Source organism: Numenius arquata, chromosome 7 (genome assembly GCF_964106895.1).
Source record: "Numenius arquata chromosome 7, bNumArq3.hap1.1, whole genome shotgun sequence".
NCBI lineage: Eukaryota > Metazoa > Chordata > Aves > Charadriiformes > Scolopacidae > Numenius > Numenius arquata.
In genome coordinates this window covers 25,005,595-25,018,493 of record NC_133582.1, presented here as the reverse complement: position 1 = coordinate 25,018,493, position 12,899 = coordinate 25,005,595, and the positions used below count along the sequence as shown (strand labels likewise).

The window sequence follows — 12,899 nt, the reverse complement described above, 5'->3', positions numbered from 1 at the left end:
TTAACATTGATGGTTGGCAATTGGTCCAGCTGATGGCTCCTACTAGTGGAAGGAGATACAAAAATTCAGACTAGCAAAACATAGAGGTAGTGGGCACTTGTGACCCCGAGATGGAAGGGTGTTGTAGTCAGAAGGGAAAACTGGCAACACGTAGTTCTCAGTGAGAAGGGCTGTAGGATACACTGTCTGAAGAACTGTGTAATTAGATGTAACAGCCTACTCTCAGATACTGAACTGTCACAAAATCTCTTGGATCTGCTACACAAAGAAACACTCAGCCTGATCTGTCTTAAACCTGGATTTTCCATTTTTATTTAAAGGTTGCCCCTTCGTCAACCAATACTCTAAATCATTTTTCTATTCAAAATGTTAGGCTGTTCTTGAGTATTTATCCAAAAAAAGTAACTAAATTTTGAGCATTCAGAAAAAGACAGATGCTAAAACATGACATTTGTCAAGAGGCTGTTCTCTATCTGGACACCTAAACCACAGGCAATGCACCACTTAGTAACCAGCCTGGGCCTCTGTGCTGTCGCTATGAGGCCTTTGTTCTTGTCACTACAACAAACCTCACTGAAGTTCAAAGTGGGTAAGACAACCGACTACAGGATTTTCAGGAAACGCCTGACCTGTAGAACAGAGCAGCACATCTTTACCTTCTGGATGATATACGTTTATGTTTAGTAAGGCTGCCATATGTTGATGTCCTGTAAAGACAGAATATATGGGATTTAACTTCTATACAGATTCATTTAGTTTGGCAGTATCAGTTAACGGAGAACATAAACTGCATGTAAAATCATGTATTTTATTGAGCCAACCACGTTTTCCAAAGGCAGCTTGCCCTTTTTTGGTTAATTTGTTTCAAATTTGCATACTTAATTCATACACTTTTTATAAAGCATTTGTGAATTAAATTATCCTTGCAAACCTTAATGTGGTTTAATTAAAAGTGACAATTCTTTACTTTTAATATCCTGACTGCTCTCCTATCACATTTCTCTAACAAACAGTTGCTCGCTTTAATTTGAACTATGGAAGTGCAGAGGGCCATAAATGATTTAAGTGGAGGGTTTACAGAATTGCAAAAGGAAAGCATTATTACTGTTTGTTTCTTCCAAAATAAATTTCACACTAAGGTCAAGTAAGGGAGTCCAGTGCATGCAGACTTAACAGTGGAAACCATCAGAGCAACCCAAATTACATGACATTGTTAAGTATCCTTCCCTAAAACGATCTACAGAGTTAGAAACAAATTCAGTCTGCAGATAAAGCAATCTTAAAAAGTATTTAAATAGGCTGTAAACTATATCCCCCAGATCTCTTGAAAGATCTCATGTATCAGCAGTTTTATAATCCCTTTCAGTTCACTTCTGATGGGCACCCCATCTCCTAGAGGGATTTAGTTTTGCCACTCCATACACTAAATATTAAAGATCTGCAAATGCTTCCTGTTAGTTCCTGTAGGTTACCTACCTCTGAGGGCAGTGCTTTACTGCAGCTGGATCGCTATTGCTCTCTGAAGTTAAGTTGCAGGCAAGCAGAACAAAGATCAGTTTCCCCAAGTAAAGCTGTTTATATACATAGTCCAACTTACTCGCCACCTCATTCACTAAAAAATCCATAAATAATGCTTAAATTATATACAGTATCATATAAGTGGGCCTTTATTCTTCCCACAAATAAATTACTTTTTTTAAAAAAACAAATGTTAACAAAGTATAAAAAGTAATGCCCTAACAAAACTACAGTGCTGTTGTCATTCCATGCTGTCTTTGGATTGCTGCAGTAAAGTATGAATTTCTTCAAAATACTGCTTCTTCCAGCATTGTCTTGTACTTTCTTCATTAGAGACAGGAACTCCTGTGCACTCTAACTCCAGTTCTGTCTGAGCAGCCATATCCTTGAAATTCAAGGCGACCGTTGCATAATGTTCTGAAGGAAGAAAATAAGACATTTCAAAAAAATGGTTTTTAAAGGATTACATTTGTTGTTGCTAATTTTTTATCTGCTTTTGCCTGAGTCTGACCGAAGCCTCTTTTCACAGGTGACAACTGCTACGGCCATGAGGCTGTTCTCCAAAGTACACACACTAAGTGGGCTTCCGGTTAGCCAGGCTGCCAACTGTCGTGTTCGTCCCTTCTCCCTGCAGAGTGTAGCCTCTGTTGGAGATCCTCGAAAGGACTCACCATCAGGCCAGCTTCTACACCTCCACTTCAGGACAATTCTTTGGCTTGGGACCTGTAAGAAGATAAGAAGGTCCTCCCCATTAGCGTTTGAGATAATGCTCATCATGACTACCTCAATGCTAATTCTACCCTGAAAAATAAGGAGAGGAGCATTATCTTATGTAATAGCAGACACATGCATGTAAACAACACAAAGATTGGGGTTTGTTGTTTGGGTTTTTTTAAAATAAACTGTTTTCATCAAGCTCTCTGCTTGCTACAGTCCTCTCTTGTTTTCTCTATAGGAAAAGGTCAGGCTGATTACTTACTAAAAGTAAAACAATGGTTTTACTGCAGACCTTGAAATGGGCGGAAGCAAGAGTCATGTTTTCGCCTCAGAAATCTCCAAGCGTGACGGAGAGTACGTGCCCGTGATCTTCTGTCAAGTGATCGAGCCTGCTTTACTGTACAAGTTAGGCAGTACTGCATAAAAATGATGTACAGCTGCCACCAGCTCCTGTGAGAAGGGGAGGTACTGCTTACTTCAGCATTAGCATACACATTAAGTCAGCTGAAGTTTGGTGTAAATCAGGCTTATTCAGGCTTTCACTAAGTCATTAAGTTTATATTTTGACTGTTTCATGTAAGTAGTTCCTTATCTAAGGTTGATGAATATGACTGACTTCCCTCAGCTTCCGTAACGGGATGCTCAGCCTGATCTGTCTTAAACCTGGATTTTCCATTTTTATTTAAAGGTTGCCCCTTCGTCAACCAATACTCTAAATCATTTTTCTATTCAAAATGTTAGGCTGTTCTTGAGTATTTATCCAAAAAAAGTAACTAAATTTTGAGCATTCAGAAAAAGACAGATGCTAAAACATGACATTTGTCAAGAGGCTGTTCCCCACCCTCTATCTGGACACCTAAACCACAACGCAACTCAGTTACCAGGGGGGCCAATCTGAGGTGTAGCAGTTCTGCAGCATGTATGTTTCCAGCCTGAGCCCTTTATGGCATCAACAACAAGATTTATTAGGTTGAAGAACTGAGAATCCAATTTTCCAAGGCTTTGCTTTTTTAAAAATTGTCCAATTGTCAGTGATACTTAATGCCTGTCACCTGGATGGACATTAAGGTACCAAGTCTAAGCTCAGCAACTATGAAAATGATTTTTTCAGAGGTTTAAAAAATGAGGCTGAGCTCTAATTATCAATTTTTCCCTTCTATTTGCAAAAGGATTCCTTGAGGAGTGTAACAGAGCTCATTTATCCAGTTACAAGAAGATCTGATAGGAATTCAGAAGATAAACTTGCTTTCTCACTCCTCCTAGTAAAAAAAGGATGGTGCTGAGAGTTTTCTCCCCCACTGCAGGTCATTAAGTGCATTTTGATAGGGAAGAAAAATCACACAACTTAATAGCAATTTTTTCCACTTTGAAATAGAGGAACTGAATATGCGTTAGAGAAGCTGAAATGTCAGAAACTTACGCTACTTTTTAGCTCAGAGAAGCAGCTGACACTCCCCCCACATCCCACCACCCTCCATTTTTAAAGTGCAAAGTAGGAGCTTTTTACCAATTCTGCGTATTCACCGCTGACACAACCATCAAACATCAGAAGTTTGCCTCCTTTCTCAGCTTCAATCACAGCAGGACATCTAGAAAACTTCTGTACCAACTAGCAAAAAAAATAAAATACAGCACAAGTCAGGTTAACTACAAATCTATACTGATACGTAATGCGTATTATGAGACAAGGGAGGTTTGCTGAAGAAATTAACTAAACTGTAATATACGTAACAGTCTTTAAGCACTGATTGGGGTTTTTATTTTATACAGCACTCCACTGAGATCTGTGGTACTAGCAGGGGCCAATAAGGTGATAGAATGAGACTATAAATGCGAATAAATGAGAAGCTAGTGATGGTAAATGCAAAGACCAGAAAAGACTCTTCCCATCTGCAAGGGGTGTGGACAAAGCACGTACAGATACATACATACACACAGAGAGCTGACTGGCTGTTGCTAGGTTGGAAGTGAGGGAGACAGAGCAGGAGCTCTAGGAAGGTGCAAGAGAACCGCTGAGAGCCATTATTATTTCCCATTGATAGTGTTGGGATTCTAATTTAAAGGTGTCTGACACCAAACCAGGCTCTTTTGAAGGACACAAACCCAAAATTAGTAACTTTATATTTTGTGCCCTGTAAGCAGGAGTATCATCATATCCAATAGTTAATCTAATTAACCTCTAAGCTGTGGATAACAGCAGTGCCATTACTGAGCACTTCAGGCTCCTGAATGACAAGTACCTACGTAAAAAAAAGCTAAGCACAACTGAGCTGCAGACGAACTACATAAAGATGCAGCTTCATTTTGTTTAGTTGGCTTTTCTTCCTATTAAGGTAAGAACTGGCACCAAAAAAAAAATAAAAAATAAAAGGTCTAAGCCAATCTAGTAAGCTCTCATTAAAAAGGTAAAAGGAGAATGATCCTACTGCCACCTTCCAATGCTCTCTGACTGCTGTCTCAACTCGTTGACAGCTTGTCAGAGAGTTCAGCTGCCCAGACTTTGTTCCTTGGTCGGAGACCCAGCTGACTCACTGCCTCAATTCTTCTGCATTTTCACCACTGAAATTCCTAAGTCTCTTAAAAGGTAAAGCTATTTAGCAAAACTTGAGGAGCAAATGATGACAATTACAAATATTTAATGAAATTAAAAGAACAGGGTAGCTCAAAGCCTTCAGTTTCTGGACAACTACATCTCCCCATTTAATGTATGTAAGGAATATTATTACTTGACACTAAAAATGCGACACATTTATTACTACACAACTATTCAGATATAACAGCAGCTGCATGAAGTTATAGTGCCTACTGAAACTCACTTACTTCCTTAGTTGTGAAGATGCTATAAAGTTCATCTGCCGGAGAGCTGAATATTTCTCTCATAAGTATCTTCACTGTTGGAATTTTGACACCAACTACATCCAAAGACTGTGGTGAAACACAATCCTGCAAAGCAAACAATATTCACGTGAATGAGTGCAAGATCAACCATTTAAAAATACTGGAACGGCAGGATTGCTGTTACTTGTGCATTCTTAAACATACTGTGTTGTGAATAGATGTTAATTACACAATCTACTCAGTTATGTATTTGACCGTATTATTAATCAGTATTTACTAAATAAGTGACAAAACTAGGAGTGTGTGATTTGCTCCAAAGACACCTGATGCTAACATTAGACTGGGGGAAGTGACCCGTGCAGGTGAATCCCAGCTTCTCCTCGCTGAAGCTACAGCTGCTACAGAACAGAGCATTAAAGAGTACATACACGCAGCTGTCCTGCAGGCCCCTGCCCAGCATCTGTGACGGACAGTTCTGTATTACAGGCCCTGAGCACAGCAATAAGGCGGAAGTTTCAACCCAAAGGCTTTCACTTTTGCAGGTAATCGCAGCAATATGCAATTGTTACCACAGCAAAATCCATAGAGGCTACGTTTATGGTAATATTAAATTCATACAACACTTAAAGCCAGCATACTTGCACAGTGTTCCCACTTGGTTTTTGCTCTGCGGCCGGCTCCTGACCCACAGTAGCTTTTGTTGGCAGAATCATTCCCAAGGTAAACTCTGTAATAAAGAAAAGCACTTTTCAGTATGAAATTGAGCTGTACGACCAGCCTGACCTTTAGCTATGTAATGAAGATTGCTGGCCAAAACCATGGAGAACAGGCAAAACTGTGAAGAATGCAGGCACAGAATAGAACATACAACTCCGATCCAGTTTCTCCACTTCACCCATGTTTTTATTAGCAACAAAGCCGAACAGCACTTTCCCTTAAAAACACAGGCTTTTCAAACTTACCTGACCCAAAATTAGTAATATCTGTCCATTAAGGAATGCACCATCTGCACGAACATCTGAGCAGTACAGCAGAACTGACAAGCTGAGGGTTGGGTGTTGCTAGCCAAACCAGCCAGCCTGCAGGTCTCACAGTTGCCTCTGTGGTCAGCATGTCACACAATACAGCCTGGGTTGCTACAGAAACATCTGGACGCTGCCATGTTTGATAGCAATAAAGGTTTTGACTGGTAGGACAAACTTAACTTCATGTGACAATTAAGCTGGTGACAATTAAAAATAAAAACAATACAAACCCAAGGACTTGTCAAAATATTACCAATCTATTCAAGAAAGAAGACTGCGTAAGAACATCCCTAACATACTGGTTTAACTTACCTGTTTTAAGTGCTTTCAGGTAATCTCTCAGGGCCTCCCTGACTTTCATGGTTCCTTCAGTTCTCATAAGGTCCTTCAGAACATCCCCTTCTCCCTTCTTTTTGCTAACGTTTATCTAGAAACAGAAAAATTACAATATCTAAGATGCATCAAACACGAGCATTTTGGGTTCTGGCAACAAAAGGAAGTATTTTGGCTTTGTTTACTATATTCAGAGGACAGCTGCAATTTCAAGTTCATTATTTTCTCATTTTATCCTACCTTTGCTAAAAATAAGTCCTCTTGGGTTTTGACTTAAATCTCCACAGTAGCTTAGTCAAGTTTATCAAGTATAAACAGAGTTGCCTACTACACAGCAGCGGTTGAGGAATCTGTGGAAGCCACAGTATCAACTGCTACACAACCAACAAGGCGATTCTTTAAGTTCTTAGGGAGCTGGGGGGGAAAGGGGGTGTTGCTGGGTTTTTTAATGACTGAAACAAGGAGAAGTCTTCTCAAATTTGTAGTTTGTATATCATCACAAACAATAATTAGCAAAGAAAATTGTGCACATTCCAAGTAGGTAATTTTGAGAACAGGGACAAGTCATTATTCCAAGTATAAAAAATGAAAACATGAAATAAACTATCCAAGTGTAATTGTCCCACTAAATCACAGGATAAATCAAAATATGATGCCTATATGTTGATTAACGCTTTATTTAAGAATTCTGAACCTATATAGCCATATCAGTATTTCACACCTACCTCTGTATCATCTACCTCATTTTCTTCTGACAGGTTAGGAATTTCAACAGATCCCTTATGTTTCTCACCAGACTCTTTCACTGTACCTGTATTAACATAACGAATTCTTAAATGCATTATTAAAAACTATTTCCCCCACAGCAAGAGTTTTATCTTGGAAATTAGTTGTACAAAAGTGTTATTTGAAGTAAGTTGCCTAGAATCTGAATTAAAGGAACTAAATAGCAACAAAAAGTCTCAAATGTGGCACCGAACTTTCATAGTAAACTCTTCTCCGCACTGTATTTTCCTGTACAGACGCATTAAGATACGTACATGCACACGGGTACATCTCACTCTATCGTTCTGCCACTGCTCTCACCTCCCATCCTCAGCTCTCCTAGTGCTCTCTCTCCACTTACAACAACTTACGTCTGCCAACACAGAACGTGGAACTAAAAGGGTAGGGGAAAAATAACCTCCTCTTCCCCTAAATTTGTCTGCCCTTTTTTTAGAAGCTCCCCAGAATGCTAGGTATTCCTTCCTGAGTATCTGAAAATCTCCCAACATACAGTCATGTCACCATAAAATGTATGTATCTATAATGGACAGGTATACAAGTTAAAGTTTTTAAAAACATGAAACTTCACTTGCAAATTTTTTAAAACAATTGTTCCTACTCTTAGCAGTTTTACCATGACCTGCCAGTAATCACTGTACTGAATTTCACTGAATTTTTTTTAGAGTTGGAAGGGACCATATAGATCATCTAGTCCAACTCCCCTGCTGAGGCAGGATTGCTTAGAGAATGCTACCCAGGACTGCATCCAGGCGGGTCTTGAAAATCTCCAAAGAAGGGGACTCCACAACCTCCCTGGGCAGCCTGTTCCAGGGCTCTGTCACCCTCACCGTGAAGAAATTCTTCCTCATATTCGAGTGGAACCTCCTATGTTCCAACTTGTGCCCGTTGCCCCTTGTCCTGTCACTGGGAACCACTGAAGAGAGTCTGACTCCCTCCTCCTTCAACCCACCCTTGAGATACTTATAGGCGTTAATAAGGTCTCCCCTCAGCCTTCTCTTCTCCAGACTAAAGAGTCCCAGCTCCCAGTACATGTCAGAAAGACTTTGCAACAACAGAAATTACGCTCCTTTTCTGCACCTGGGCAAAGGCCCGCCATCACTTACCTACACAGCTCTACAAACGTGTTCTGGGACATGAACCCTGTACCATACTTCTTTACCTCAGGCCTTACTGTGAGAACATTTCATTTACAGTCTAACACTTTTTTTCTTTCCCCTGAAGACTCTCCCCCCTTGCTTTGCAAAAGCATTGTTGTTCGAATTTATTCACTACTTAGATCTCTTTAGCAAGCAATAGCAGAAGCATGCAGTTCTGCCCCAAAACCAGTTATCTTCATACTATCACCTTCGTTGTCAAAACATACACAACGCATCAACAGCCTTTATCAGGCTATCAGCAAAACTCTGACACCCAAACAACCCAGCCTTAAGCATGACTGTAGAAGGGGGATTATCATGAAGGCAGACGTAATATTTATTTGGATTCTCTCACCTTCAAAGCAGCTAGCTAGACCCAGCTGCAACTTAACATCACTCTCCTTTCAATACTTTTAATTGCTACTCTTAAGGGACCACCACGCACAGACATAACGTGCTACTGGTCAGGATCGCAGTAGAGTACACAAACTAACACTCAGACATTTCTTAGCAAGAAAAAGTTAGTGACACGAAGTGGAGCACAGTACAAAGATCCCTTCCTAGTCAGGATCTACATCAATGAGGCACAGTGCAATATGCAAAGGCAGTTAGTCCAGAAATAGGCAACCACATCCACACAGCAAAAGGCTAAACTAGAAGACCTGTCTTGGGCTTCTCAAAGTCTCCCAGGAGAACCCCTTAGCTGTAGGAAGGCTGTAGGTAGCCATGTGAACCAGTTAATTACACCACTAAAACACTTTTGGGCCCAATACAAATCTCATGCAGCCAGCTCAATATTCTCTTTACTGCTTTCTTCCAGCTCCAGGATTAGTACAGGCAAAATCACAGAATAGTGTCTTTGCAGATAGTAAAGCAAATCTTATTTTCAGCTACTCTCCCCAAGAAGGAAGCACAAGCATGCAGGAAGAAGTTTTTAGGAGCAAAACACAAACCTGACTTCTACCTATTCAGTTAATTGTATTAACAATTCTTAAAATAAATATTCCCAAATAACCGTGGCCAGACAACAAATTTAAATTCATAAGAACAGTAAATAGATGAATGTCTTTTCCCCCTTCAAAAAATTGCTTGTCCAAGGGACAAATGCAGATGGTATCTGTGCTGGACAGCAAAGTCCAATCAGTTAATAAACACAGCTGGCTGGTCAACACTGCGTAGGCAGAACTTTGGTACAGCTTTGCATATTTAGTACCACTGGAATGTAAGCAAAACTATTACCTTTTTATCAAACAATCAAATTGTTTGTTTGAATCCCATGGGACTCCAATAACAGACCTAAGAATAAATGATTTTTTTGTTTCCTGACAATCCAGTATTTTAGAAAATTAATAATGAAAGCACATCTCAGACCTACCTACAAACCCGTTACTGAAATACCTATGTTTTAAAAGGACACAGACATCCTCATAAAGCTTCCATCACAAGGTAGAATAATGCATTGAAATCCTCATTACATCTTCAAACAAACAACAGAGCGAACAGCCATTTTGCTTAATTTTAGTGCCATTAAGTACTCTTAGTTCCTCACTTGTTGCTCTGTAATCTAAATAGCTAAAAGGGCAATGTTTTTCCAACATCAGACTTTTCAGACTGGCTGCAAATTTCAGTATTTGTATCATCTTGTTCTTATGCATCTAGATTTTAATCATAGCTTGAATTAGTAATTACTCTCGAATAGACTAGTAGATGGAAATAATCCCAGCAATTAGCGGTTTTAGCAGTTCGGTCTGAACTCTCATTTCTAACTCAGAACTCCGGGAAAACACACATCATGATGGTTTTCAAACGAAGAAAAAAACCACCAGCCCCAGCTCTTTTAGAATTTCACAGTTTTAAAGGAGCTTCCTACTATACAAAGTTCTCTAAGACATCACCCACCCAGTGCAACACTGAACTGAGCCAAGTACCTAACGCAAATTAGAGTTGTCTACAGTTAAACACTGAAAAGTGTTTAGCAGAGGAAAAAGAATTTAGAAAGAATTTGTATAGAAATACAAAATACTGTATCTGCCTACTTCTATGCCTTATACACTGAAATAAAACAAAAAATCAACAAAACCAAACTAACCTGTATTTAAAACTTAGATGATTTTAGCTTATCTTGAAAAAAATCCCAAAATATCAACAAGCTGATTACAATTATTTAAACTGTACTGATATAAACTGCACAACAGTATAATGTTTGCCTTCCTCTCTGTTAACGTTTAGATCACAATTTTAAGTATGCTCTTAGTTTATAACACACTTGTAACATTTAAAACGTAGGTAACTATCAACACAAACCAAAATAAATAAAATAATAGTACTTCTTTAAGTCCCCTATTATTATGGGAGCAGATCTCCATTCCAAATCTGTTCAAATAGGAACACTGGCCTCAGCATCAGAATAAACGTTAAAGTCCCTGTCAGCCAAACCAGGAAAAACACAGTCACAAGGAACTGCATTGGAAAGGCCACCAGGAAAAGGAGAAGTGCGAAACGCAGAGAGCCCACTGGAGCAGCCCACAGCATTATCCAAAATGCTGATCCAGAGACTACAGTCCTGTTTTGGGGCACGGGATTAAGAGGGGAAAATTAAGTATGGCCCTTGGTATTCCCACCTCCTATAGTAACAACTGAGGCCTGAGAAATTAGTATGGTATTTTGTGGAAGAACAACCTGCTGTTTGGCAATACAATATCGATGTACAATTGCCCATGCAGGCGCTTTTTATCAGCTCTTCCTGCTTCTTACTCCAATGTGAGAGACGGTCCACAACTTGCCATCAAGTTTTCAACATCTAAAAAATTGAAAGACCTTCTTGATGCTACCAAAAGATAAGTTAAAGAGCTGCCCCGGGACAAGCACAGCGGAGGCTGAACCTCCAGGAGCTGAGGGTGCGAGCAGATGCAGCACAACAAAAATGCATGAACTCAGCCCTGTTATCCCAAATAATCCAAAATTATTTCTAGTTTCCTTATTTCCGCTAAACAGTTTATTTCCTCGTGTAATTCATTATCCTCTAACTACACTAAATTTTTCGAAAAATCTGCACTTTTACACTTTGTCGTTTCTCCCGTTCCCTGCAATCAGCACACAGCTGTAATTTGTGCACACCAGGAAAATGAAACGATTCAAGCGCACTGTTGGAAGCAATACATCTCTCACCACACTCGAAGCATTTAATTCTTGCGAAGTGACATGAGTAATACTGTGCTGATATGCGGTTAAAACAATGCTGAGAAACGTCTGTGGTAAAAAAAAAAAAATAAAATGGGCGAAGGAGGGGGAAAAAAGACAAGCTAGGGTTTCAAAATTATTTAAGCATTTACGACAGTTTAGGCCCACGTGTCTACTGCAATCCCCCTACGGTTCTGATTCACTGCAGTTCACTAAAACATTCCTGTTTTTTCAATCCGAAGCAGGCGGCTGCCTTTCCAAGGCGATCACACCCGGTCCCGCAGAGCAAATCAGCAGAGCCACCTTTGCGAAGACCACGGATCAACACGAAGGCAACCCCCATCACGGCACAACTCCCCACGAAAGCTGGGGGCCGCGGGTGGGAACATGCTGCCCCCCGGGTCAGTAGGCTCCTCGCACACGGGAAAGACTAAGCAAGCCCGGGGGGAGCCTCTCCGGAGCGACTCCTCACCGACGGCGGTGGCCTGCACCAGAGGAACCGCCGCTAGCCGGGGGCAAACGCCTCAGAAGAGCGCGGACATGGCACCGCCTCACCGACCGCCCCCGCCGTGCCGGTCCCCTCACAGCCACCGCCGCCCCCCCCCCCCCAACTCCCCCCGTACCTTTCCAGCTGAGGCGCAGATTCCACTCGTAGAAGAAGATGAGTTTCCCTTTGCGGCTGTTGCAGGACGCCTCGCCTTCCACCTGCTTCAGGTCGCTGATTTCGCAGCGCCCGGCCTCGCCCTCCACCACCAGCCCCACCAGCACCTCCTTCAGCTTGCTCTTCGACCAGCTGGTCGCGTCCCGCTCCGTCCTGGGCCGGGAAGCGGGGCCGTTAAGGGCAGGTTCCCGTCCTCAGCTCTCCACACGCACAGCCCCCCCCGGCCCCCGCGCCCTTCTCCTCAGCGAGCGCGCGCCGCGCTAACGGCCGCGCCGCCCCTCACCAGTGCCAGTTGTTGACGTTGGTGGCGTCCGCGCGCTCCTCCACGATCCAGCGCGGGTCCCCCTGTCCCCACTTGGCCATGGCGCTGCCCCGGGCCCCGGACCCGCCGCAGCGCAGCGACCGCCTCCGCCGGCGGCCCCGCCGCTTCCGCCCGCCGGCGACCCAGCCAGAAGGTGCCAGAAAGTTCCCCTCCCCCGTTCCCCGCCGGAGGAGGAGGAGGAGGAGGAAGGCGAGGCCGCGCCACCCGCCCGGCCTCCGGCGGGGAAGGCGGCTCCCCCTTCACCTCGGCCCGGAGCCCCTCTGGGTTGCTGCGGGCCGGTGGCAGCTCCTCCTGCGGCGGCAGCGGCCGGGGCTCCTCCGGTGCAGCCTGGTAGGGGGAAAGTCACCGCCTAAGCGGGCAAACAGCAGCCACTCCTTCAAAAA

At 42.3% G+C, this 12,899-nt stretch overlaps 1 protein-coding gene across 1 annotated transcript; it reads right to left on the bottom strand.

The window, feature by feature from the left end:
- Window positions 1-3: 3 nt before the first annotated feature.
- On the bottom strand, window positions 4-12,610 carry LOC141466494 (activator of 90 kDa heat shock protein ATPase homolog 2-like). The gene is made up of 9 exons (XM_074150451.1): window positions 12,478-12,610; window positions 12,157-12,347; window positions 7,157-7,242; window positions 6,411-6,525; window positions 5,712-5,800; window positions 5,056-5,178; window positions 3,743-3,844; window positions 2,190-2,241; window positions 4-1,935 (listed from the first exon to the last, which is right to left on the bottom strand). The coding sequence occupies exons 1-9, from the start codon at window positions 12,555-12,557 to the stop codon at window positions 1,760-1,762; spliced, it is 1,014 nt and encodes a 337-aa protein (XP_074006552.1). The 5' UTR covers window positions 12,558-12,610; the 3' UTR covers window positions 4-1,759.
- Window positions 12,611-12,899: the final 289 nt, after the last annotated feature.

Bases quoted from the DNA above. Each gene is read 5' to 3' on its own strand.
- LOC141466494 (XM_074150451.1), bottom strand. From the start codon at position 12,557: ATGGCCAAGTGGGGACAGGGGGACCCGCGCTGGATCGTGGAGGAGCGC. The intron at 6,526-7,156 runs GTAGGTGTGAAA...TTCTGTTTCTAG, and splicing joins ATGAGGTAGATGATACAGAG to ATAAACGTTAGCAAAAAGAA. The intron at 2,242-3,742 runs GTAAAAAGCTCC...ATCTTCTTACAG, and splicing joins GCGGTGAATACGCAGAATTG to GTCCCAAGCCAAAGAATTGT.